General features: G+C 33.8%; 1 protein-coding gene and 1 pseudogene across 1 annotated transcript; one reads left to right on the top strand and one right to left on the bottom strand.

Annotated features, from left to right (window-relative positions):
• The first annotated feature begins 552 nt into the window (after positions 1 to 552).
• LOC110029769 (DNA repair RAD52-like protein 2, chloroplastic) lies at positions 553 to 7,032 on the top strand. Its single transcript, XM_020732199.1, has 4 exons — positions 553 to 1,054; positions 2,960 to 2,997; positions 3,809 to 3,900; positions 6,702 to 7,032. Exons 1-4 carry the CDS (start codon positions 741 to 743, stop codon positions 6,846 to 6,848), a joined length of 591 nt encoding a protein of 196 aa, XP_020587858.1. The 5' UTR covers positions 553 to 740; the 3' UTR covers positions 6,849 to 7,032.
• A 1,089-nt stretch (positions 7,033 to 8,121) lies between these two features.
• LOC110029704 overlaps positions 8,122 to 27,787 on the bottom strand; it is a 30,858-nt pseudogene continuing 11,192 nt past the window's right edge.

The following is a 27,787-nucleotide window of genomic DNA, read 5'->3' as shown; positions in this document are numbered from 1 at the left end:
TATCTTTTATCTATATTTTTTTTCTCATAAATGAACCAAATATCGCTCATCTCGTTAAAGAAACAAATTAAAGCTTAAAACAATTAGGTTTAGGTAGAACAGTAAAAAATTATATCAGAAGTTGCATTAAGTCGCATTAAGTGAACTACAAACAAATTATTAACTGAAATAGATCGAGCAAATCCAAAAGATTGTTACCATTTTAAAAACAGTGAAACTCTCATCTATTCCGTTGTTATCACTAAAATCTTTTTAATTCATCTTCAAAGCTATTATGATGTAGTGCTCTTCGAAAGTAACAGAAGAATATTACCTAAACCCGAGTGGAAGGAAAATACCCTACCCCAGAAAAAGAAAATAAACAGTGTCAGGTTATGTGGCAGTTATGATTAGAGCTAGGTTTGAACAACTTAAGTTTTTTTTTTAAAAGATATTCAGACAGTCTTTTAGGCCAAGTCGTGAGGAATGGTGTATTTTAAATATTTTTTAAAGATGTGAAAATAATGCCCATCACTTTACCATTGACTGTTATTGCAGTTCTGACATAAAATATTTTCTCCTAATATTTTCTCTTACACAGTAAGGTTAGGTTTGTTTAGGTTGGTGGTTGGAGAATGCTTTACTGAGCGAAGAAAATTCCACAAATGCGAGGGAGGGAGAGAGAGCGAGGGAGACGAAGTATCAGCTAAATCAGAGCTTCAGCTCAGCTAACACCTCTCTCATATCTCCTTCTTCTTATCATGGAGACGGCGAGCGCTGTATGTTTTAGGGGCAACTTTGCTCTCCCGGCGGCATCGCGAGTTTCTCTTCGGCGGCGGAGGATCGGATTCGGAGGCTGCCGGAGGAAAGGGATGGTGACGGCTTCGATCGAAAAGAGTTCGGGAACTGGAGGCGGAAGTAATGGGAAGAAGGTTAGCGTGCCTAACTCCAACTACGTTGTGCCGCTCGACATGTCGGCGGCGGGTTTAACTCGGCCTCTTAACGAGATCTTGCGTGACCTGAATAAGAGGGTTCCAGACAAGATCATCAATCCAGAGGACAACTCCATTCCCTGGTACGCTTTTTTGAATTCGCGGTTTTCTGCTTATTTCGTCGATCGGCTTCTGTGTTTTTTGTGTTGGGCTTGATCGCTTGCGGATCGGGCGAATCAGTGATTTGTAGATGAATTTATTTCAATGGATAGAGGATTATTGAAGTTTTTTGTAGTGTTATCCTGCTTTGAACTGGGAGGATTGAGGAATCTGAAGAAATTGCAAAATGCTAGTGGGCAGCGGGATTGAAATTTTACTTTTACTTTGCGGGTCAGATGAGGAAGCGGATGTGGTCACTGGTTTTTGAACTGTTCTATCTTGGTTGTAACGCCTGCATGCTTCTGCAGAGGTACTTTTTGTCTAAATGTGGCGCAAGCAGAGTTGAATATTTGAGGGGGCGACGTGAAAATCCTGATGGTGAAAGAAGGTTGTAGAAATTTTTGGAGAAAAGTCTGTAGTTATTGCGGAACATTTGTGCAGGGTAACATTTGTGTAGTAGGTAAGAGTAATGGCAGACCAAGATATAAATTTTGTTGAGATTTTGTAGCCTGGTTTCTCCATTTGATGCTGCAGCAGCCATTAGTTGAATTGGGATGAAATGAATTTAAGCATTGAAGCTTCTTTAGAACATTAGGACATGTGAATGTTGGAGAATCATCAAGGGATCATAAGATTAGGACATGAAGGAAGGCCAGTTTTCATGATATGCTCCTTCTAAGATTACTGTTCTTATAGATGGCATTATGGAGCTAATCTTATGTTCTTGGATATTTGGCCTGATTTAAATGTGATTTTACTTTTCAAAAAAGGTTTTACCCAAATATTAAACCAAAAAAACATGAATTGTTTGCTTTTTGTGTAAGATGATCAAATTTTATCTAATTCATGGCTTCAATTTCTCTCTACAAGTTGCTTTCACTAGAAATCTTTTGTTTCAATAACCTTATAAACTTAATAAATTACAAAAAGAGTTAACATGGATATCTATTTTGTTTCTTCTTGCAGGCTTCCTTTCTTATGCTTTTACCTGCCTTACTTCAATTGGGGAAATGAGAGTTATTCCTTTTCAAATTTGCATTTCTTTACTCTCATCTTTGTTTGAAATTTTATGTTTTTTGGCAGAATTCAGCTTAAATTAACTCTAAAATGCTGTGATATGTAGAAGATTTGGCATATTTGATGTGTCTGCTATGTTATTGTTGTTATAATTGTGAGCATCAAATTCACAATAGATGCTAGAAAGTTTAAGAGTGAAAATGATATATATCTACATATTTTTGCTATATAGGGATTATTGTGGAGTTTCTCGGCTGTTGATGATTTTTTTCCAATGTTATAACAATTCTCACAAGATACAATGCTATTTGTCTAATATTTCTAGCCTTCTAAGTCAGGGATGTAACGGCACTAAGCCGACTCGTGAACCAGCTCGGTCACGGCTTGGCTCCTGAACTAAGCTTGACGAGCTAACAAGCAAAGCTCGAACCAGCCCCAACTTGGCTCATTAGCCGGCCCCTTTAAAAAAAGTTTAATATAAAATATACTAAAAAAATATTAAAATTTAATATTTTATCTTTAAATTATTTAAAATATTAACAAAAATATATTTTACACTTTATATCAGTTATTTCTCATTATTTATCTCCTAATTACTCATTTTATGTGTTGTTTTATTATAACACTAGCTTTAATTAATATTATTTTCTCTCTTTCATAATAAATAAGCCGGCCAAGCTCAAGCTATCAAACTCAAGTCGAGGATAGCTTAAGCTCGACTTGAGTCATTTACACTTTTATCCTAAGGCAAGTGATTATTTCATTGTTCATTTGGAATGGCTGGTCATATACGACCTAATATTAGTTTCTCGTGGTGAAAGTATAGTTTCAGTTACAATTTGACATTACTTATACCAATTTTTTGTCTATAGGTATCATGCGAACAGAATGTTGAGCTTCTATGCCCCAGGTAAAATTGTCATCCTAAATATATATATATGGAGCTAATAGAATAAAATGCTAAAATAATCCCTAGACTATTTACACAGGTCATTTCAATCTCCGAGTTTATGAAAATATCAAATTAATTTCCAGACTCATTTAATAATGGCTAAAATAAACTTTCTTAAAAGCTATTTCAACTTATATTAAAAAGTTTGGGGACTAAATTTACACTCTTATATTAAAATGACCCCTTGCAAAACTAAAAACTAAGAACATGCATATTTGAATATTTGATTTTTTTTTTTTCAGTATCTTGGATTCAGTAGTAGATCAACACTCAAAATTGCTTATAAATTTTATTTAATTTGTAATTATTTATTTTATTTGCTCTTTAACGGCTGGCCGATGATTGCTCAACTAACATTTTTAATTAAAACATAATGGAAGATTTACTTACATACCACACAATGCTTATTTATTTACATATCTAATACTTAAATTTCAATTTTTACATATATATATGTCACTTTCCTTTTGCATGAAAAGGTGTATTTCATTTTTTAAAAGTTCAAGTAGTGATATTTTTATATGATATGAAAGTTTTGGATGGTATAAATATAAAAAGTTGAAGTTTAGAAGTTAGATACGTAAAAACATAAGAATTGAGTGGTTTTCATTTAAATAGACCTTTTTTTAATAGAAAAACAGCTTTCTTATTAATTTGGCAATCTTGTCCATCATTGAATTTTGTTCAAGCCACTATTTTGGGTTGGTTGTGAGATTTTTAATCATACAGATGAATGTAAATTAAATTTTCTTTATTACTTTTTTGCAAGGCTGGTGTGGAGAAGTGCGTGATGTTATCTTCTCAGACAATGGTAGAGTGACGGTAGTTTATCGGGTTACTATTCGTGGCTCGGATGGAGAGGTAAAGTTGAATCTTTCTTATCATTTTAAAACTACAAATATTTTGCAGAATTTATATTGGAAGTTTTACATACATACCACTCAATTCCAATGTATTTACATATCTCACGCCTAAACTTTAATGATTGCATGCCTGCCGCCTTACTCATGCATGAAAAGGTGTATTTCACTTTTAAAAGTTAAAATAGTGTTATTTTTATGTGATATGAAATATTTGGGTGGTATTGATGTAAAAAGTAAAGTTTAGGTGTTAGATATGTAAATACATGAGATTGGGTGGTATTATATACATGCCACCGTACTTATGCATGTTAAGGTGCATCTCACTTTTTTAAATTTAAAATAGTGTTATTTTTTATGTGATGTAAAAGATTTAGTTGGTATAAATGTAAAAAGTAGAGTTTTGGTGTTAGCTATTTGAATACAGGAGAATTGGGTGGTATATATGTAAATCTTCATAGGATGTAAGATTATATCTTTCCACAACTCTTTAGGCTAAAGAATCTTCTAATCCCTAATGGAATTGAATCAACATAAGAAATTAGATTTATGTTTATTTTCGGTATTATTTTAATTTAGGGGCATTTACATACATACCACACAATTCCTATTTATTTACATATCAATGACCGATACTATCATATTTACATAACACTCAATTCCGACTTCACATCAATATTCAACACTATAACTAACTTTTTGAAAGTTAAATGTATCTTTCTATGCACAGGCTTTTAATACCATGGTGTTAAGATGCAAGTATCAAACTATAGGTGTTGATTTCCCTTTAATTTATTAGAAATTATTATTTTAATATTTAGGGATTAAATTTAGTTTATGTTGAATCATACTTGAATTTAAGTAGTTGATCTTCTCTTTGCAAGGGTTGAATGTTAGTCACTGATCTTTGAAGAATGAAAAACAATACATTGCACCTAAAAGACTCCATTTTGGACTTGTATCATGAATCTAATGATAGGGAAATTTACTTACGTACCACAATTATTATGTATTTACATGTCTAACACTTAGGGTCTGTTTGGGACAGTTGTTGATTATTTATAATCTGCTGATAAGCAGATTATTCTGATAATCTGATAATCTGTAGATTATCAGAATAAGTTGTCTTGTTGTTTGAGACAACTTATTCAAGACAGTTTACTGGGAGCTGTTGTTGGATAAATGACCATTCTGCCCCTGCTGTTTGCAACAGAACTAAATGGAGAAAATAGTAGATAAAACAAAAGTCTCAAACTAATACAATTGAGTTACAAAAATTAAAATACATTCAAGAAGTAGCTCTTGATTGGCAACTGTCTTACACCGTTAAAAAAGAATCAATTAATTAGCTAATTTCAGTGAAAAATAATAAAGAGTGGAAACCACCAAGAAAGGAAGAAGAGTTTCTACTTGCTTGGTTGAAGATTCTCGCGAGCGAATCGATCGGAAGGAAAGAATTCCTCTGTGCGATTCAAATGGAAGAAAGGAGCTCTTCTGCGAACCGAATGGAAGAAGAGAACTCTGTGTGGAGATCGATCAGTAGGAAAGAGCTGTGTAGGAATCCATGCTTTCGGTTTTATGAAGAATCGAAAGCATTTTGATCAAGCAACGATCTGCTACCTTCGAACAGAAATGCCGCAAAGGAAAAAAAAACCAAAGTAAAAAAAAAAAATCCGATTTTCATCCAAGTTTGAAGCTTAGCGCTCCAATTTCTTCTTCATCTACAGCAAAATAGAGGAAACTAAAAATTGGAAATGTGAAGGGAGAAGGAGAGGTTTTATCAATTCGTCTTCCTCCTCTGTCAACTCAATGGAAAAAATGCCGCAAAGGAAAAGCTTCGTCCCGTAATGTCTGACTGCTTCGTGTCGATCTCAGCAAAAGGTGAAGGACGAGAAGAAAAATGGGAAGAAGGGCGAGGCCGAGCAGAAGGGCACGAGAGAGATCGGAGAGGAGAAGGGCAAAGATCGGGAAAGGAGATGGCGAGGGAGAGCGCGAGAGAGATCTCGCAGGGGCACGAGAGGAATTCGAGCCTCGCGAACGCCGAACGCACAGGGACCTCGCATGCAATCCGTAGTGAAAGGTGGGAACGGAGTTTAGAAAACACCCTCATAATGTTTTAACGCAATGCCGAACGTTCTAACCAAACAGCCGGTGGCGTTTTCAAAACGCCGCTTGAAAACGCCGCCGCACCAAAATAAGCTGCCCCAAACGGGCCCTTAATTAGAGTTTGGTATTTACATTTTTAACAATTTATTATTACAAATCTATGCATGAAATGTGTATTTCGCTTTTGAAAAGCTAATAATAGTGATATTTTTAATGTGATGTTAAAGATTTGAGCAGTGTGCATGTATATATCAAGGTTTAGGTGTTAGATATGTCAATATATAAGAATTGTGTGAGAAACCGCGCAATTCATTATAAAATTTTGACAGGCATAGAAAAAATTGTTACCATATAATTTCATTATAATATTTTGACCAGATGAAATGTTTGAAGTTTTATTATATGAATACTCTTTTACATTACACACACATAATATATATACATATATATGGGAAATTTACATACATACCATACAAATCTTATGCATGTACTTCTCTGACACCCAAAGTTTGATATTTACACTAATAGTCCTATGCATGAAAATATATATTTCACTTTTAAAAAGATTGTTAGCAGTATTATTTTTAATGTGATGTTAAAGATTTTAGTGATCTGCATGTAAATATGAATTTTTAGGTTTTAAATATGTAAATATATAAAATATAATATATTTCATTTTTTAAAATTTTAATGCAGGCTCACCGTGAATCGGCCGGAACGGCATCTTCGACCGATAATCGATATGAAGACCCGGTAGCTGCTGCAGAAGAAATTGCATTTTGCAGAGCTTGTGCTCGATTTGGTTTTGGTTTGTATCTCTATCATGAAGATGAAGCTGCTTGAGCTATATTAGAATAATGATAATCTGTTTGAGAGCCATCAGATCCTATTTCTGATGATATTTTGTTCCAAAAGATGAGAGATAGTTGTATGGTATTGCTAACTTATGTTTTGTTTTGAAGTATGGGAATATTATTGTACTGTAATAAATTAAATTACTTTTCTTGAGCTGTATTTTTTAAGTTAATTTTGGCAGATTTGAAAAATATTTGAGGGGAAGCTTTATTACAAGGAGTTAATTTAGCTTTACAAAAAATTAAGGGGGGATTTACATTTGTACCAACCATTTCTTATGTGGTTATATGTCTAAAACCTAAACTTTGCTTTTTTTATGCTTATGCCAACCAAATAGTTGATCTCACATAAAAAATATCATTATTTTAACTTTCAAAAAATAAAATATAATTTTTTTCATATACAAGTAAAGTGACATATATGTAAAAATTGAAGTATAAATATTTAAATATGTAAATAACTTTGATGGTCTTTAGGTCGGCAAGACTCGGTTCAATTAATTTTGACGGTCGGCTATTATAAATTGGCTATCTATTTTTGATGTTTGGATGAAAAGCTCCTATCGATAAAACTAGAACATTCTATTAAATAGAGGGTGAATCATCATTATCTGATAGATCCTTCAAGATATTCGTGGATGATGATATTGCCAACCCTTGGACCTTGATCATAAATCTCAAAGGTGTTTGCGAGTGTTGGCAATATTGAATTTTTCCCTTAAATTGGGTTGCTAAAATAGGTAGATCAATGCTTATGATCAACTTGATTGACCTTAGCCATCAGTTCAGGTGGCCTACATTTAATCAGCCTCTAGCCCTGATTTGGTCTTTCACAAGTAGACCATTTTCAGATGTATTTTTCAGTCTTCTAGTTCATCAGTTCTTCTCGAGATTCGTGATGACATGCTCCTAACACAATTCTTTAAATAATATCTGAACTTTACAGTAAAAGATGTATAAATATATATCCACTCTTAACTTTTATGTAAATGATTAATATTTTTGAAAGCCTTGAATATGCTAGTTGCCTTTGTTGCTCTTTCATATTTTAGAAAATCTAGATTTTAATAAAAATAAATTTTTTTATAACATTATTCAATTTATTTTAAAATTAGTATAATATATATATAAATAATTAAAATTTATCTTATACTCATCTTAAAATAAATTTAATAACTATAAAATCTATAAGGGCCATTTACATACATACCATCCAAGTCTTTTATATCACATGGAAATTACCGTCATTTTAACTTGTGCAAAATAAAAATACATGTTTTCATACATAAGCAAAATAGCATATACATACATCTTAAAGTTCAGAAGGGTAGATATGTAAATACATAGGAATTGAGGGGAATGAATGTAAATCTTTCAAATTAGTAGGACCAGGAATATCCAGGCTAAAATTTCTTCTTATTTCTTCTAAAGTACTTTTGGATTTGAATGGGAGGTGATCCATGATGAAATAACATCTACTAGAACATCAACTTGCTTTGAATTTCGTGCTCGAATGATCGTTGAATCTGGACCACCCATGTTGATACCAACATCTTTTGCCACTGATTCCCATGGCGTCCCAGCCGTTAGATTTGCCAGCAGCTCTCCTCCACGGTTCACAACATCAGCCATTGCAGGTGGAACATCAGGAAACGCCTAAAAATATAGCAAAAGCCTCAACACAAAAAAAAAAAAAAAAAAAAAAAAAAAAAAAAGAAAGAGGCTTTTACAGAAAAACCACATAATTTTTATGAAATTATATATCTAATACCTAAACTTTCATATTTACATGCACGCCCCTGAAATCTTTAATTTTGCATAAAAAAGTCTTTTTTACTGCATATATAACTTTATCATGAATATCAAGTGTTATAAACATAAATATTAAGTTTCAGGCGTTAGGTGTGTAAATTTATAAGAATCAAGTGGCATTAAGAATGTAAATCTCAAAAATAAAACAGAAAAAAAAATTATTTTATAATTATATATTCGGTATTTGATTTTGCTATAGCTAATAAGAAATTAAATTTATCTGAAAATATTAATGGATATATTTTTTTATTGGGTCAAATTACATACAGACCACCTGAAACTTGCTATTTACAAATCAACCACCCTCTTTCATCCATTGTTCAAATTCTCACTCACATATCAAAATTCATGATAAAGCCCAACCCATATTTTTCATTTTTATTAAATTCTCAATAGTTTAATCGTGGCAAACATAAATACACCGATTCGATAGTTAAAAAAAAAAAAAGAAAAAATCAATGTTTCGGGGGTGGTTTGTATGTAATTATCCCTTTTTTTTATTGAAATTTGAAGAGAAATTTTAGTTCAATCATTGTGAACAATTTTCAAATTTTTTTACAAATTGAATGTAAAAAAAACAGACAAAAAGACTCTTCATAAATACTAAAATAAATTGCGTCAAGAAATCTCAAGTATCATTTAAATTTTTATTTTACTCATTAAATTTTTTTTAGGACGAGAAAAATAAAAATTTTGATTAAATTATCATACATTATGCTCATTTTAAAATAAATCTAATAACGGCAAACAATTGGAAGATTTACATACATACCAGTCAATTCCTATGTATTTAAATACCTAACACCTAAACTCCAATTTTTTACATGCATACCACCTTATCTATGCACGAAAAGGGGTACACTTTTTTTAAATTAAAAGTCGGAGCAGTAATTTTTCTATCACACATTTTCTATCACACAAAAGTCTATCACACAAAAGGTCTGATGCATTCCTCCACTTCAACCAACCAACCTAAATTCTACTAATAACATTCTCATCTACATCACCATCACTGTAAAGAATAGAACCGAGATATCTAAAATGTTCATACCTTTTAATAATTTGATCACCCATAATTACAACTTTATCACTAGAGCTACTACTATTAAAATTATATTTATGTATTTAGTTTTAGATCTACTTAAACGAAGGCCTTCAGATTCTAATGTAGACCACCAAATTTCAAGTTTTTCCTAAAACAGTTCTCAAGTCCCAAAATATATAAAAGTGCCAAATTAGTCGTCAGACTTTTTTCACATAGTCAAAAAAGTTTGGGGACTAATTCAGCACATTTTGGAACTTAAAAGTCTCCTTGAAAATAATCACGGGACTATTTTAATAGTTTTGTCTAGATATGTAAGAACATTAATAATTGGCTCCATTTAAAAATTAATCATAGAAAATGAAAATTACCTGCTGCAGCGGAAGAACATGGTCTCCAGGCAATGATCGAATTGAGAGGTCCAGCTGAGAACTTATGGCAGATTCGCTGCTTAATAAGTTGGACAGAATTGGAGTTTCATCAATCGTATCATCCTTAAACTGTATCAGCAGATTTCTTGATATTCCATAATAAGATTTTATCTGCGGGGAGAAATTAAAAAAATGCAAAATTATGCGAACAATTACGCAAAATCCAATTCAAATTATCAAAAATAAAGACAATAGAAAGAATATAATCGCAACAAAAGAATCAATGTTCCAACAATGATTGTAGGTTTGAGCTACAGGCAGCAGAGCCAACATTATTTTTTAGGAAGTGAAAATCACCAAATGTCTAATTATTTTTAGTTTAGTCTATCCATTTAACTTCTTTATAGAGTCTATGTTTATTTCATGGTTATATTTGCACTTCCATTTATAAATCCTTCTAGCATATCTTCTCCCTTAGTCTGGGGTTCTACTTCAATCATACTCTCGACTTTAAAATTCTACTTCAACCAAACTTTCAGGCTCAGGATTCTATTTCAATCAAACTTCTCAAAATTCCACTTCAGCAATCAGATTTTCAGCCTCAAGATTCCACTTCAATTAAACTCTCAAACACAAAATTTCACTTCAATCAAATATTCCTAAACTACATAAAAAAATATATATTAAATTTTACTATTTATGTAGAAAAAAAATAAATTCTGGAGGGGAAATTATCCACCCTGAACATAACCCGAACATCATACTCTATCTTCACAATTTAAGCTCGCATTCTTCCAAAAAAAAAAATGAAAGTGCGCACATAGCACATTAAGAAAACTTCAAACAGATGAAAACAACATTTTGTTGCCACGATTGTAGATTTTACTATGATAACAATTATGAAATTTAACAATTCTAATCTGTCAAATATACACGGAGCCCCATTTTAAGATGCAAAAAAAGCATGACAGCTGAAATAGACGGTGAAATTTCATAACATTCAAAATGAACAGCTCACAAATATCAACCCAAACAGCGACCTTGACACAAAGTCGATCCATGGTCAAGTTTATGTAAGATGGTTCTTTGTAGGACACAATGTAGGCGTATATAATTATAATATTGAGAATTTACATGAATACCACACAATTCTTATGCATTTACGTATCTAATACTTAAACTTCCATACTTATATTTATGATACTTTGGTATGATAAACTCATGCATGAAAAGAAATATTTCACTTCTAAAAAGTGGATGATAGTGATATTTTTTTTATGTGATATTCAAGATTTTAGTGTTATGCATGTAAATATTAAAGTTTGGGTGTTACATATGTAAATAAAAGAATTATGTGGTATGCATGTAAATGCCCCTAAATACATTGCCAAACCAATAACAAACCCGCCAAATTTGTGTTTTGCCAATTATAGGAAAAAGATTATAAAACTTGCTAAATATTAAATTTCCTTCCCTTCTTCTTGAAATTTATTAAAGCTTACTCATCAGAAAACACACAAATAGTTTCACATTATATCCTATTACATTCTTCATTAGTCATATTCATGTTCTACACCAAAATATTCACACAAAAAAATTTTGCTGCTTATTATGATCATTAAAAGTATAATGTAAATGCAAATAGGAGATATATAGACTCCAAATTGGATGATATAATAATAAATGATCTAAATTTTATAAAAATTCATATAACTAAAAAAATATGTAAATATATTTAGTATTAATTCAATTTTTAATGCATCAAACTTATTTTTATAACAAGCCATAAAAAAATGCATTATATTCTTTTTTTTCCCTAACTGCACATGCAATGCATAATCTGAAGAATTTCCAAAAAGTTACTTCAATTTTGTTTTTGAAACTGCATTTAGAGATGAAATCATATCCATAATTGATGATGGATATCATCAGTATCTTCTGCTATAGAGAGACAAACTTACCAGTGATGATACATAAATTTTTCTTACGATAAATACAATACTTTAGAAACAAATCCAATCTGCCTAACAAACATCCAATAAATAATTAGTCAGTCTTTGTTGAAACCAATTCTCATGTATTTACCTATCTAACACCTATGATGCAGGAGCACATCTGCCTGCGTGGGTGCGGCAAATGGCGCACCTAAGCCAGCTCGGTCCAGGTAGGGAGCGGTTCTTCCTTGTGCATGGTTCCCTCCTATTTGGAGTGGGGCCCACTCCTCTTTACACAAGGTCTACATATATGCTATTTGCTGTATTTTGGGTCAGTTTTTCCTATGCCGTCGGCGTCTTTCTCTCTTTTAGGGTTGTATCTGAGAACATGTGGTGCTCCGACTGTTTCCTGCTCCAAAGTGGAGATTATCTCTAGTATTCCTACCTCTCCCGCTTCCCTACAAGCTGCCGCACCCTCCAACAGCCTGCTGCTTGCTGCCACCCCTGCCAATCCACTTTACCGCTTGCTCCCACACCCTCCAACAGCCTAGTTGCATGCTGCCGCCCCTACCAATCCACTCACCGCTTGCTGCCGCCCTTAACAACCCTCAGCAGCTCTCCGTCTCCACTATCTCGACACGCAGTCCACCACCTTCAAACCGCACCCTAGGGGGTCTTTGTGTTTGTGTCGTCGTTTTCTATTTTTGAGTGTTTATGTTAGAAACACCCCATTGAATTTTTACAATAATATTATCATTCCGTTGCAATTTGCGTAACTCTGGTATCAACCTAAACTTTGCTTTTGACATTTATACCAGCCAAATCTTTCATATCACATAAAAAATACCACCATTTCAACTTTTAAGAACTGAAATACACCTTTTCATGTATGGGTAAAGTCCCGTGTAAAAAATGAAGTTTAGGCAATAGATATGTAAATTCATAGAAAATAGTATGCAAGTAAATATCCCATTTTGTAGGGAAATTTACTTAACATATCACACGATTCTTATTTATTTGCATATCTAACACCAAAAGTTTGATATTTACACTTAGGAAATCTTTGTGTCAAAAGCCTATGCATGAAAAAGTGTATTTCACTTTTAAATTGTGATGGTGGTATTTTGGGCGTGATGATATAGATTTGAGCGATATGAATGTAAATATGAATGTTTAGGTGTTAGATACTTAGATATGTATATAAATACATGAGAATTGTGCGGTATGCATGTAAATGCCCAGTTTTTCTTAAGTCGGGTAGATTAATGTGAAGCTCTTCTGCTACAAATATTCAATAGGTTTCACTGGCAGTGAAAAAAATCTGCTAAGTCTAAGCTTATCCTCTTCCGACAAGATTTAGCAACTTCTATTGCAGGATTTCAACAACCAGCAGTTTCAACAAGCTTCTTTGAGGGTAAACCTTGCCACATTTGCGCATTAATACGCTTAGTTGTGATATTTACAGCTAACCTCATGTAATATATGCGCCTAGTTCAATAACTCGTGTCGTCATCCCTTATTATTGGATTTCAATGATTATTGCAACTAAATAGTAATCAATAGTTCCGAAATTCAATACATAACACTCAATTTTTTAACATCAAATCAAAAATATCACTCCACTCTTACTAACTTTATAAACGTAAAATACATTTTTTCACACATAAGTTTATAACACTAAAGTATTATAAATATAAATATCAAATTTTAGGTGTCAGGTATACATAGGATTGTGTGGTATGTATGTAATTTCCCAATTTTTTAATAAATAAGATGTCTTTGGCTTCTGCAAAACTCATCTATTCTTGGCAATGAACAATATTGTAATTGGAAGTGATTTCCCTTTTACGTGTGGAAGTCAAATATTTTATCAAATATTCTTGGCCATGAACAATATTATTAATTTTATTCAATTTAACTATTCATGGTTTTAAAGACTCAATATTTCTTTGTATTAAACTATTAAATTGCTATTTGCATTTAATTTTTTTATATTTTAGTGTTCATAGCAAGTAATAAATTATTGTATTTTATGCACCTCATACAACTATATTTAAAAATCTTAGAACCTAAGACGTCAAAAATGACACAAAAGCTTAATTTTTAGAATAGGCATAAACCATCAAAATGGACTGTTTTATTAGGTTTACGCACAACCCTATTGTTCAACAAAAATACCATACTGTTCCCATTCGATAATACTAATTTTAGATCTAGCATTGTGCAAAGTCAAAAAAAGCTTAACAAAACCTAAGCACGGTTTCTTTGATATAGCAAACAGCATTAGAAAAAATAGATGTGCATTTATTGATAAAATGAAGTTACTCTGCATGTAAGTTTAATGAAAGGAAGTACATACATACCACTCAATTTCTATGTATTTACATACCTAACACCTAAACTTCAATTTTTAGATACACACCACCTTACCTATGCATGAAAAAGTGCATTTCAATTTCTGAAGATTAAAATAATGATATTTTTCATGTGACATCAAAAGTTCGGGTGCTATAACTGTAAAAAAACAAAGTGTAATTAGGAGTTAGACATGTAAATACATAGGAATTGAATGGTATGTATCTAAATGCTTCTTAACAAAAGAGTGAAGTGCCAAAATAGTCCCCTGACTATTTACATGGGGTCATTTTAGTCCTAGAGTCTATGAAAGTGCCAAATTAGTCCTCATACTCTTTTAATATGGGCTGAAACAGTAGTGTGAAGGATTATTTTAGCCCTTTTAGAAGAGTTTAGGGAGTAAATTGGTTTTTTTTAAAGAGCCTAAAATGGCTCCTTGTAAAGAGTTAGATGACTATTTTAACACTTTCTCTTTAATAAAATTAGAAAAATATATGCATTAATGCATTCATGCCATTATAAAATTACTAAGCATGATAAAAATGAACTAGAAACTAGTTAATCAACCACATAGATATCAATCTCCTGCACAGTATTTACTGTATTGCCATACCAGTTTTCTAGTTTCCTCTGGTTTAGGGATAAATTCTTCTCTTCCGTTAACTAGATCCATGTACAGAGGTGGAAGTTGCTCCAACAATGGAAGAACTTGCCTCATAATTGGTGGACTAAGGGATTCTAACTGCTTCATGGCTATTTCTGCCTGAAATAAAGCATTCGTCAGATATTTAACAAATGCAAAAACAGGATTGATTTCTTATGTAATACTCAAATGTCATATATTTACAAAAACTACCATCTGATTATTTTCATTACAACAAAATCTTCAACATCGTATTTTGCTATAGCATATGATTTATTATTGTTAAGACTTTATTCAAGAAAAGAGACAAGCATATTATTACTTATAAGAATGGATCTAATTAAACACAAATTGATAATTTTCTTATGAGAAGAAGTGGTCGTCGAGAATGTAAAGATATTAAGGTCATTCCAAGTGAGAATTTATGCAATCAACATTGATTATTAGTTCTGGATTTTAAGATAAAAAGTTGCAAACTAAAGAATATGAGGAATCATTGTCATAGAATTAGATGAGGGCACCTAAAAGACATTAATAAAAGTATTTTTATAAGTAAACTTCAAGATTTTAATAATAGGGAAGTTCATGAAGAAGCAAATTCTATATGAGATGAAGTTACAAAAACTATTAGACAAGTAGCAAAATATATACTTGAAAAATAAAAAAAATAAATTCTATAAATAAAAATAGTTTGTGGTGGAATAATAATGTGCAAGAAAAGATAAAATATATGAAGTTAAAGATAAAATATATAAAAGATAAAATATATGAAGTTATGTTATAAAAATTGATTTAAATGTAAAAGCTTAGAAAACTGAGAAAAATATAAAATGACCCATAGAGAGTCTTGAAGCTAAAAATTCTGTTTTTAGTGATTATTATGATAGATTAGATACTAAGGAGGGTGAAAAATATATATACAAACTAACCAAACAAAGAAAAAAGAAAAGTAAAGATTTAGCTCAAGTAAAGTGTATTAAAGATGAAAATCAAAAAATGATTGTCTTATAAAAAAATATTCAACATAGGTGGGTGAGCTATTTTGTTAAACTTTTCAATGAAATTTCTAAAAACATTATCGACCTTAGTGATCTTAATATCATTAATAATAATAATAATAATATTTTTTTATTTTTACTGTCACATTAGTAAAAAAGAAGTTGGAAAGGCTTTAAAGAAAATAAATTGTGAAAAGTCCGTAGGACCTGATGATATCCCAATTGAAATGTGGAAATATTTATGAGATTTGTAAATTTCTTGGCTCACTAAACTCTTTAATATTATTTTAAAAACTAAAAAGATGTTTGAGGAGTGGGGGAAGAGTATTTTAGTTCCCATTTTTAAGAAAAAAGGGGATACACAAGATTGTACAAATTATAGAGATAAGTTGATGTGTCATACTTTAAAATTGTGGGAGAGGGTAATTGAATATAGGTTAAGACGTATTACAAATATTTCTTATAATCAGTTTGAATTTATGTCGGGCAAGTATACTATGGAAGCTATACATTTATTTAGAGATTTGATGGAAAAGTACAGAGAGAATAAACAAATTTACATATGATTTTTGTTGATTTACAAAAAGCTTACGATAAGGTTCCAAGAGATATCCTTTGGAGAGTTCTAGAGAAGAAATGTGTTGTCATGACTTAAATTCAAGTCATTCAAGATATATATATTATAGTTGTTACTTGTGTTCAAACAGAAAGAGGATTGACCAAATATTTTCCTATTTTAGTTGGATTATATCAGGGATCGGCATTAAAGCCCATATCTTTTTTGTTTTAAATATGGATGCTCTTATTGGACATTTATAAGAGGATGTACCTTGGTGTATGCTTTTCGCTGATGATATCCTTCTTGTGGATAAAACGAGAAAGAGCCCAGGAAAAACTTGAATTATCGAGGTCTACTTTGGAGTCTAAAGGTCTTCATTTGAGTAGAACTAAAATTGAATACATAGAATGTATTAGTAGTAGTAGCTCTAGTGACAGAGTTGTAACTATGGGTGAATGCTTTGGATATCTCAGGTCTATTGTTCGAAGTGAAGGTGACATAGATGGGGATGTTATTAGTAGAATTCAAGTTGGTAGGTTGAAGTGGAGGAATGCTTTGGGTTTATTGTATATTGTGTGACAGAAAAATACTGCTTTGACTCAAAGGAAAATTTTATAAGATGGTGGTGAGACCTGCAATGCTCTATGATGCAGAATGTTGGCTTTTAAAAGAGAACCATAAAATTAAGTTATGTTGCTGAGATGAGAATGCTTAGGTGGATGAGGTGGATGAGTGGCTGTGGCTATACACTTAGAGACAAAATGTGAAATGAATATATTTGTGATAGGGTTAGTGTAGCTCCAGTTGTAGAAAAAATTAGAGAGTCGTCTTTAGATGGTTTGGTCACATTAAATGTCGGTCGTCTCATGATTCGGTTAGGAGAATAGATGTTTTAGATTCGGTTAGTTAAGAAAGGCAGGAGTACACCTAGAAAGACTTGGGCGTATTGTATAAAAAATGATCTTAATTTCTTAAAATAAAATGAAAATATGAAACTCAATAGGACGCAATGGAGAAAAAGGATTTGAGTAGCCGACCTCACTTAGTGGGATAAAAGCCTGTTGTTGTTGTTGTTGCTTCAAAAGCTCAAAAAGACGCAACAAAACTCTAAACACCTTGTTTTCATAAATCTATGCATGAAAATGTATATTTCACTTTTAAAAAGATATTGATGGTGGTGCTTTTAATGTGATGTTAAAGATTTGAGTGGTATGCATGTAAATATGAATCTTTAAAGGTTAGATATGTAAGTACATACGATTTGTGTGACATGTATGTAAATGCCCTTAAAATTTAACATGCTAAAAGCAAGGAAATAAAGATGGCTTATCCTCACCCCTTGAATAATATTTGAAGATGATGTGAGCTGGTTTAACAGTGGACCAAAACTCTGAGCCATTGGTGCAATAACCGGAGAAAACAATGGTACAGCTAAGCTTGCCTCCTGCAGTACAAATAAAAGAATAAAAGTATCCAAAATGGCTAAAAGTATCCAAAATGGCTTTTTTTTTTTTTTAATCACCCAACTTTCACCATATTTTAGAAAAGTAAGAACTATGAGCATAGGTCAACCACAAATCTGGCATCATTTTGTTCCCGTAAAATACATTCTACCAAGCGCTAACATGAATATCCAAACCAATAATCAATGTATTATGTAGATAACGCCAACAGAAGCTATAAAAACTGGATATCTCCTGATAAACATTTATTACATTATATTACAAATGCAATCAATGAGAGAAAAAACAAGTCGCCAACTTCCACTCTTTATCCTATTATGAGCAGACATAGAACAGACAAGACGACTTCAGAGAAAAAATTAGGAAGATTTAAGTACATACCACTCAATTCCTATGTATTTACATTTCAGACACGTAAATTTTACATATATTCCACCTTTTTTATGCAGGAAAAGGGGTATTAAAATTTTTTAAAGTTAAAATAGTGGTATTTTTTTATTTGTTATGAAAGATTTGGGTGGAATAAATGTAAAAAGTAAAGCATAGGGGTCAGATATGTAAATACATAGGAATTGGGTGGTATGTATGTAAATGGCCCAAAAGATTAATCGTCATTCTCACAATTGCAAAAAGAGTTTGAAAATGTGAATCGACATGATGTTCGGCATGCAGAAAAAGTAGATTCAAAGTTCCAAATTATTCAATAATGATCTCCACAGCCACCCCAAAAATATTCCCAGCAAGCAATATTAAATACCAATTAATATTTATCATAGCAATAAAATTATCATAGCAACATTTAGTCTTCTTTGTTTTAATTGTTAGCTTAGGGAGCCTGCGATTTACTCAATATAAAAAAGTGAAGGGCACGAAGACTTGGCCGCAGGTCAACCTTTGAGGTAAGGTAGATGTTGGGGTTGGAGAGCCACTTTTTGTGTGGTCCAGCGGCGGAGCCCTAAATACATACAATATTTGCGGCTTATTTTATTAAATACATTTTTGATAATTTATTGTATTATTGGCTACCTTTTTTTTCTTAATAAAATGGAAGGTGTCTTCTTTATGTTTCAATTACAACAAAAACAACTATAATAAAATTTGCATGATGCCAGAGTTAATCCAAAACACGGAAACACAAATGTTATTGCTGAATTTCAAAGGGGGTCACAACAAAAACTCTTAAAACAGGAATAAAACAACGTGGGGGTGCAGAAGGGGCTAGTGACAGTAGTTGGGGGTGCGAGAGGGATTGGCAGCAGAAGGTGGGGATGTGGAAGAGTTGGTCAGCAGCATATTGGGTGCTGGAAGGGTTGGCGGCAGCAGGTAAGGTTGCTGGAAGGGGCTGGCGGCAGCAGGTGGGGGTGCAGGAGGTTTGGGCAACAGCAGAAAAATGAAGGAAAGGGTGACAGGAGGCTTAAGGATATGACAGCAGATGAAAGCGTGGATATGCATGCATGCCAGCATACTTACATACAATGCGCTTACCATCTCTGGTGAAGGAGTAGGTCTTTTTGAATCCGTCGTGCCATGCCTAATCTTGCAACTGGCTTCTTATTGAAAACTTCACTAAGCACCTCCGGTTATTGTTGATCATGTTTTCCTTCTTCAGCCACATCAGAGAATATGACTAGAAATGTCTCTGAATCATGAGACCCAATTTCTCCACATTCTGTGTAGAAGGCGCGTTTTTTATGCTCCCTCTATATGATGAGACTACATACATTTATGTTCACAGTGCAATGGGTGTAGAATACATTGTGGCGAAACCACTATAGATCCCTCACATCCTCAGTTTGTAAGACACAACGAACCACAAACATCTTGCCCTCATCCGGTGGAAGATAATACACCTCACACTGTTCTTCAACTGCCTCCTCGTTGCTAACCTCCTCCATTGCACTTTGCTGATATAAGACTCCTCAATTCGTCGAGCAGTTGGAAGCGATGTGCCCAAATCCATGGCATTTGAAGCATATTCGGATAGGTATTGTAGTAGACGTGCTACTATTCTCAGGGTTTTTCTCACTCGGCGTGGCTATGTCCCTATCCAAATTAGTTTTCTTAATTCCTTGAGGCATGCTCTTGCTGATATCTCCAACTGAGAGAGGTTGTCTGAATGATGGTAGTTGTTTGCTCTGTTTATGTTGTCTCTCCGCCTTCAGGGCTAAGGTCTGAACAGCTCTCATTGACCAATAGAGATGCAATTGCACCAAGTTGTCGATAGTGGGCTTCAAGCCCTCCAAATAACAACCTATGGTATGTTCTTCTGGCTCAACCAACGCACACTTCATCTATAACTGGTCAAACTACATCGTGAACTCCTCTGCTAATAGATCTCTCTGTTGTACGTGGTGGAGTCTCAGAAACATATTATGGCAGTAATGAGGGGGTAGGTATTTTCTTGGCATCTCTTTCCTTATCTTCTCCCACTTAATAATCTTGTCATTGCCTTCACTTTCTTAATTTGGTGGTTGCATGCTTCACCCTTTTGTCTCCTAACACCTCTTTGTAATTGAAGATTCCCTCAACTAATTGTAGTCATTTGATGAAATTGTCTATAGATCCATACCTCCAAACTCTGGTAAATCCACTTTTATTCAGAAATCTCTGAGTCCTCCATATGCCACCTCCTCTCTAAGCCTCCTATGATAATGAAATCCATATGTCCTCCATATTTCTCAATGTGATGACTGCAGGCTTTACCCTTTTGTCTCCTGACACCTCTTTGTTATTGAAAATTCACTCAACTAATTGTAGTCATTTGATGAAATTTTCTATAGATCCATACCTCCAAACTCTGGTAAATCCACTTTTATTCTGAAATATGAGTCCTCCATATGTCGCCTCGTCTCTTAGCCTCCTTTGATAATGAAACTTACAGCGTCGAGTTCTGTCTTCCTCATCACAAAAGTCATCCCAATGGACGGGACTCAGAACCTCGTCCATTTCTCCCCTTTGACACTCTATATCACGATCAAGGGAAATCTCCCCCTGAGTTCCATCAACAATCTCCGCAAGTCTTTGCCGACGAAACTCTCGTTGTATCTCTTCCCAGGTAAGCTCGGGCCTACATCTCGGTGGCATGGTTATGAGTTGGGATTTGTGAGAATGGAAGGGGTATTTGATGGCAGGAAAGAAAAACTTTGGTGGAGGTGGCTTGGGTATGTATGGGTATTAGGATAGGACTAGAGTTATGTTAGCTTTGATACCAAATGATACTGAAGTTAACACAAAAACACGATGTTATTGTTGAATTTCAAAGGGGACCAGAATGAAGACTCTTAAAACAAGAATAAAACAACACACAACACAAACGGCTCTCTAGAGCAAGGATGAAAGGGTTGAACTTCGGAGGGTCGGGAGGCAGCAGAAATAGGAAGGAAAGGGTGAGAGGAGGCTCCTGGTTGAGTTAATATAAGGGGTTTGCGAATGGGATGGCAGGAGGGTTTAGGGGTTGCTGGAGAGAACAAGATTGTTATCCTTTGTGAGGTGGATGGCCGCAGCGGTGACGACTACAACGCATAAACAGTGGAGGCAAGGTTATGAAGGATGTGGAGAAGTCGAAGATAATCATCACCTCATATCGAGATAAAGTCGGAGCACTACTCGTCCTCAGATACAACCCTAAGAGGGAAAACTAGGGACGCCGATAGTTGTCCTGACAGAAAACACAGAAAACCTACACATATCTTAGTAGACAAATAAGAGATGGAGGCCCCTTCCCTTGGGCGACAACCTTAACCCAACCCTAGGGCCGGCCTAATCCTTGTTGAACCAACTGGTTCGGCCACCTAGCCACACATCACTGCAGCGATAAAAACAGAGCAACCATTAATTGTGTGAATTTGTACACAAAGATGTATGTCTTTTTGAGTGTTGATCTCTTTTTTTTCTATTTTTTTCATGTTTTCTCCTGGTGATTGAATTAGGTTTCGCCTATTTCCCAACATTTATAACCCATGAAATAAATTCAAACATCAAAATTTGCAATTTTTATGTACTTAGTGTCCAGATTTGTTTATTTCAATATTTTTTGGAGATATGAACAAGAATCAAATTGGATAATTTTAAGAAAAAAATTTAAATTTATTAAAAATATATAATTTTTTAAAGCAATTTTATTTAAAATTAACCTCCTTCAAATCAAATTAGATAATTTTAAAAATAAATCTAAATCATAGGGTATACTGATAAATATGTAAAGTTGTGTTTTATGAGGTGTTACTCTTTCATTGTCATTTTTATATTTTTTTTTCGTGGTACATTTGTGTCTATATGTGCAGTATACAGGTAAAACATAAATATGGAGGACATTTTCAACTTAAAGCCTAGCGCCCCAGCACTCGAAATGTAGTGCCCAAGAGCGATCATTATAGTGTTGCAACGCAATATATGTGATGCCTCATCACACGAGGAGGCTCCTTTGAAGTCAAAAACCCGAGAGCAAAACACTGCGACGCCAGAAGCCTGCATTCCAGGGCCCATACAACAGTGCTCTGACGCCCACAACATCCGAAGTCATAATTCCAAGTTCAGACTTCACGAAAGGTGGCGCTCAATTCCAATGCTTTCGCCCCCGATAGTAGAGCCACGACACTACCAAACGGTGCCTTGGTGCACCCCACCGACATAGGTCATTTTGGGAGGTTTGACGATGATTTGGCCAAATTTTGTATAAAAAATGATGTTTTCAGAGAATGGGGAGAATTTTTAAAGTTGTATTTTCTACAGCGTAGGCTTTTAATTTCATAGTGATAAGAGTGATTGGGAGTGTGAAACAAGCGAAGGAGAAAATCAAGCAAGGAGATCAAATACCTGAGAGCAATAATTCACCCCCAAGTTTTTCTATTTCATTTTCCTTGTAGTGCTTGGTTTAATTTCAAATGAAATCCATGCTTATGTATTCAATCATGCATAGTACTTTGATATCTTACTTCTTTAGATTTGGTTTTTCAAATCTAGGTGAATACATGTTAGATACTTGAGCATGTGAATATTATGTTTATGTTTTAACCTTCCATACATAAGTTAGATTCAAATTGGTCATTTGAATTGTTGAACTCTGTTGTAATCTAGAACTATCAAAAGAAAACTAGAATCATAACTAAGTTAAAGCACATGTGTTTAGTGGAATATGAATATTGTCATTAAAATTTTGAAATCTTATTAGAGAATGTGAATTCCTAAGAGTTTGTACGGTTAAGAAAACTTAAACATAATATGATAATTCAATGTTCGTTATATCTCGGAAGAGAATAAGAAATATTAGGCTCTGATTGTCAACAATAGTGGAAGAAACATTTTGAGGAACTTAGATTTTGATTAAATCAATTCAAGGAAGATTTCAAACAAGTAGAAAACACATTCACTTTAACTTAACTTTTCACTCAAAACCAAATTTTTAGACTCTTTCCAAAACTCAAAATCAAAATCCTTTTTCACTACATTTAAAATTAGTAGATAATTAATTAAATTACTTTTGAAAAATAACAATTATCTTGTGAGATCTATAACTCAAACTCAGAATTTGAATACTATTTTATCGATACATATACTTGAGTGATTAGCATATGCATCACTGCACGTTGTATTATATGCTTGATATAGCATAAAGTCCTCTATAAGTTGATGTCAACTTAGATTTGTCAAAATCCATCCTAAGTATGCAAGATTCCCTTAAGACGAAATAACCTACGACCGCCAACAAAGATCATTATATCAAGTTGGGTCACCTATCTTACTAAGTAAATTAGGGATCATGACAGCCCATGATAACAAAATTATGAAGTCTTGATCGAGTTCATTATCATTTCTTCTATTATCAGCCGTAAGCTTCACAATGACAATTTTTTACAATTTTAAATACTAAATTGGTTGCTATTATATGTTGAATGATAAACTCCCAAATAACTCTCCTTAATAAAAGTGATCTCCCATTATTGGGAAGGTTAAAAAACCATAAGGCTTACATCTATGGGAAACCTCAAACTTCAAATTTTAAAGTCCTCGCAAAATGAGGGAAAAATATCAAAGTTGTGCTTAATTATCTTCTCATCTCTCTTTTGAAAATTTGACACGAAGCCTAAAAGTACAACTCATTCTCTCATCATTCATCTTCGAGGAAGGCCAACATGAATTTTTGGAGCCCAAAGTATATAATTTATTTTGTATGCATGTGTGCCTTATCTGTGACGGACTAGAAAACCTCTCATCTCTTAGGGACATAAGCCATCATATTAGCTGAGTTATGTAAATCTTGTTGTCCACTTCTGTGGCATGATATCAATTTTCATTACTTTGTGCATTCATCTTATTCATCCTTGATGGGCACATCCATGAAAATAACAAATATTTTTTCTTTTCTAAAATTTAGTGATGAAGAAAGGAGCTCCCAAAGGCACTTTTAATACTCCTAAAAATTTTAAAAAAAAAAAATTACAAGAGTGAGGACAGTTGGAAAAGATTCATACAAATGTGCAATATGTACTAAGAAAGTGGCTTAAAGACGAGAAACCGATTACCTTATTGTTAAAAGCCATCAAAATATTGCCATTTCTTTGCACTGCATATCTCGACCCTGATGTGGAAAATAACAATAGATAATTGAAATAGGCATTCTTTATTTAAAATATGGCGAATAAATGAACATAATTGATCAATACCAATCAGAAGGTGAATTACAGATCCTAAGGAATGGCCAATACCAAACGTTGGAAGATCATTTTCCTGTGAGAAAAAAGAATTAAGCGTCAAATTTCGGAAGGTTAGCAATACACCAATTTCACTAAAACTTACTCACTATGCCATTGAAAGATCGAATGCATGTATCATATTTGAACTGTACTTCATCCGCTATAAAGAAGTGGTCAAAACCGCTAGAAAAAGGTGTTGCCACCACCAAAAGCTCCCCTGAAGCACACCACCACCAAAGCTCCCCTGAAGCACACCAAAAAAAAAAAAAAAAGTTCTGGAATCAATAGGAAAAAGCTAATAACAAATTGGCTTCATAAATTCAAGAAATAAAAAACTATAGTTTAGTCTAAAACGCATATAGAAAACATAATTTCATCAAGTAATATTGGATGCTACAAGGCCCTTTTCTGTTTTTAGGAGAGGTTTTAAATATTAAACATAAAGAATTTAGGAAAAAAAAAAGAAACCAGAAGAAGAAAGGACCCTTAAAAAAAATAAAACAATTAGTTTAGTTAAATGTATCAATAGGCTAAAAAAATTCTTTAAGCGGCCTAAATTGTATACAGAAGACATAACAACAAAACCTACAAAAATAATTACTTAATTGAAGAATGTTTATTAACGCTATGTAGCGGTTTAAACGAACTAAAAGTGGAAATAAAATGGAAAAGTGAGTTGAAATTAGCTTTCACCAATTCGCTTGGTTGGGAGGAATTGCATGATTTTCTTTTTTTTATCTTGTTTGTTGATGAGATGTTGTGTGCTTGTTTCTTATTATGAGAGGATATGTACTCTGCAATGATGATCCATCAAATCTTTCTTCTCATTTTCACTACGACAGGGAAGGAAATTGAAAAAGTGTATGTGTGATCATTTCATAGGTAAATCCAATTATTTATAAATTACATTGAAAACCAACAAAAAAAGTTAAATTGTGAGGTAAAATGAATTTATATCCACACAATTCCTTCAAACAAACAAACCCTAAATGATGGTAGCATGCCATACGCACGTGAATTTATCACAGAGCAATCAGGTGTGCCGGATTTTGTAAAGATTGGACTATATTGCCAGAAAAAAAAATACATTTATACCGAATATTAATAATAAAAGTTATGTGAATCGGAGCTCGAGAAATGTCTAGAGGAAAAAAACATACAATTTAACTAGAAGAAGCTTACTTGTCAGAGAGTCGCTCTAGAAATAGCCGATAAGTAAGCTGAGGTGCAGCACCAACAAATACACCCCCAACAAAATGAATAATTGAGGTTGGTCTTCCATGTTTTGGTCTGAGGACCCATGCACCCTAAATATAAACAAATTATGAAGATAAAAATTTGGTCAAAGACAGATTGTATATTTTAACTGGCCAAAAAAAGAAAACTAATCCTAACTTTTCTATGTCACCAGTTAGTTTTGGAATAATGCACAAGAAAAAAAAAACATATTATTACAAAGAATGCCCAATTTCCCCAAAATTTATCATAGTTTCCATGGATCTCTACACAGAGCACATCCATACAAGGATCTATTTAAATCTTTTAAATGTTGGCAAGTTCATTGTTCTTGCAAGCAAGAAGATCATTTCTCTCTAGCTTGGATGCTAACAGGATCACAGTAAAACTCAAACCTTGATACCATTGGGCTGCTGCTTTTACCTTTGACAAATTATATCATACTTGGGGGTTGTTTGTTAACGGCTTTAGCTACTTGTAAATCTTGTAATCTGTATTTACTAAATGCTGCTGTTAAACAGGAATTAAGGTAAAACTGAGAAGAAAACTAAGAAAAAAATAGATTTATGGAATCCCGGATTTAAAAGTGCCATTTTTGTTGTCTGGCAAATTTAAGTTAAATCCCATTTAATTATGTTACCAGACAACCCCTTAGAGAAGAACTTATGTATATTTGCTCAATTATTTGTGATTTATTTAGAAAATTGGTTTTAAGCTATCATGAAAAATGATTTTGAACAGTAATCCTTCAACACTAATTTAATACCCGTCTAATGGATGTATTTTCTACATTTTTTTTGTATGGATAAAAAAACAATTGCAACCAATTTTCAAACATTATCTAAAATAGTTGTCACTATGTGTACATCGATTTTTGACGTCACAAATACCGGACGCCCCTGTGGGAGCTTGCGGCGCTCAAGCGTGCCCTTCCGTAGCTCGAGGAGTCTGTTGGGACATTACCAGAGCACCCCGTTTCAGGACTAGGATTTGCCCGCCCTAGTCATGCCCGATAGCAACCACCATTGATCTGTGACAATTTCCCCGTTCTAGGGGCAAGCTGAACTATCATTCTGAGACCTGTGTCCGTTCCAATCATTCAGAGTTTCTAGGTCACGAAATGCGCTTAACGCATTCCCGGAGCAAAAAATAACCCATAAGGGTCTAGCGTGACCACGTCTAACACCTCCACATGAGGGTTGAGGGGGCTCTCTTCAGCATAGTCACGCCCGAATGAGGCGTGTTGCGCCACAAGACAAAGCCCATGGGGTAATTACGGCGTGGCCACGCTAAACCTCCCAGCAATTGCGCAAAGACTGCCTTCAGCGTGACAGTGAACCCGGCGTAATTACGCCAGGGAGTTGATCTGACCATGCCGACTTGCCCAAGTTTCAAAATTTGTTCTGGCGGCCCTAGGGAGGTGTGCAACCTGGAGCCAAATTTTCAGGCCCTCCTTGGACTTGGGGAGATCTCCTTGGGATTATGAAAAATCTGGGTATTAACCATTTTTGGCATGTCCTAAGTGCCCTTTGGGGTGTTACTTCTATGGCATGCCCGCTCTTTCGGTGTTACTTCCATGGCATGCCCGCCCTTTCGGGTAACTGCCTTCATGACACACATCCTTCGAGTCACTGCCTTCACTACACGTTCATCCTTCCACGACACACCCATTTTTCGAGTCGCTACATCCACGACATGTCCACTCTTTCAGATCACCACCCTGTTGACCTCAATTTTCGTGAGGTCTAGTCTTCCGCTTAGGGTTTAGGATCTAGCCTTAGGAATCTCCCTTCGACTATCTTAGAACCTTAGAAATGAGACCC

Source organism: Phalaenopsis equestris, unplaced genomic scaffold (assembly GCF_001263595.1).
Source record: "Phalaenopsis equestris unplaced genomic scaffold, ASM126359v1 Scaffold000600, whole genome shotgun sequence".
Classification (NCBI taxonomy): domain Eukaryota; kingdom Viridiplantae; phylum Streptophyta; class Magnoliopsida; order Asparagales; family Orchidaceae; genus Phalaenopsis; species Phalaenopsis equestris.
This window is presented reverse-complemented; position numbering and strand designations above follow the sequence as displayed.

What these genes read in the sequence shown, in the direction of transcription:
- LOC110029769 (XM_020732199.1), top strand. Translation starts at nt 741, where the DNA reads ATGGAGACGGCGAGCGCTGTATGTTTTAGGGGCAACTTTGCTCTCCCG. An exon ending in GTTGAGCTTCTATGCCCCAG is followed by an intron (nt 2,998 to 3,808) that starts GTAAAATTGTCA and finishes CTTTTTTGCAAG; the next exon opens with GCTGGTGTGGAGAAGTGCGT. An exon ending in TTCGTGGCTCGGATGGAGAG is followed by an intron (nt 3,901 to 6,701) that starts GTAAAGTTGAAT and finishes ATTTTAATGCAG; the next exon opens with GCTCACCGTGAATCGGCCGG.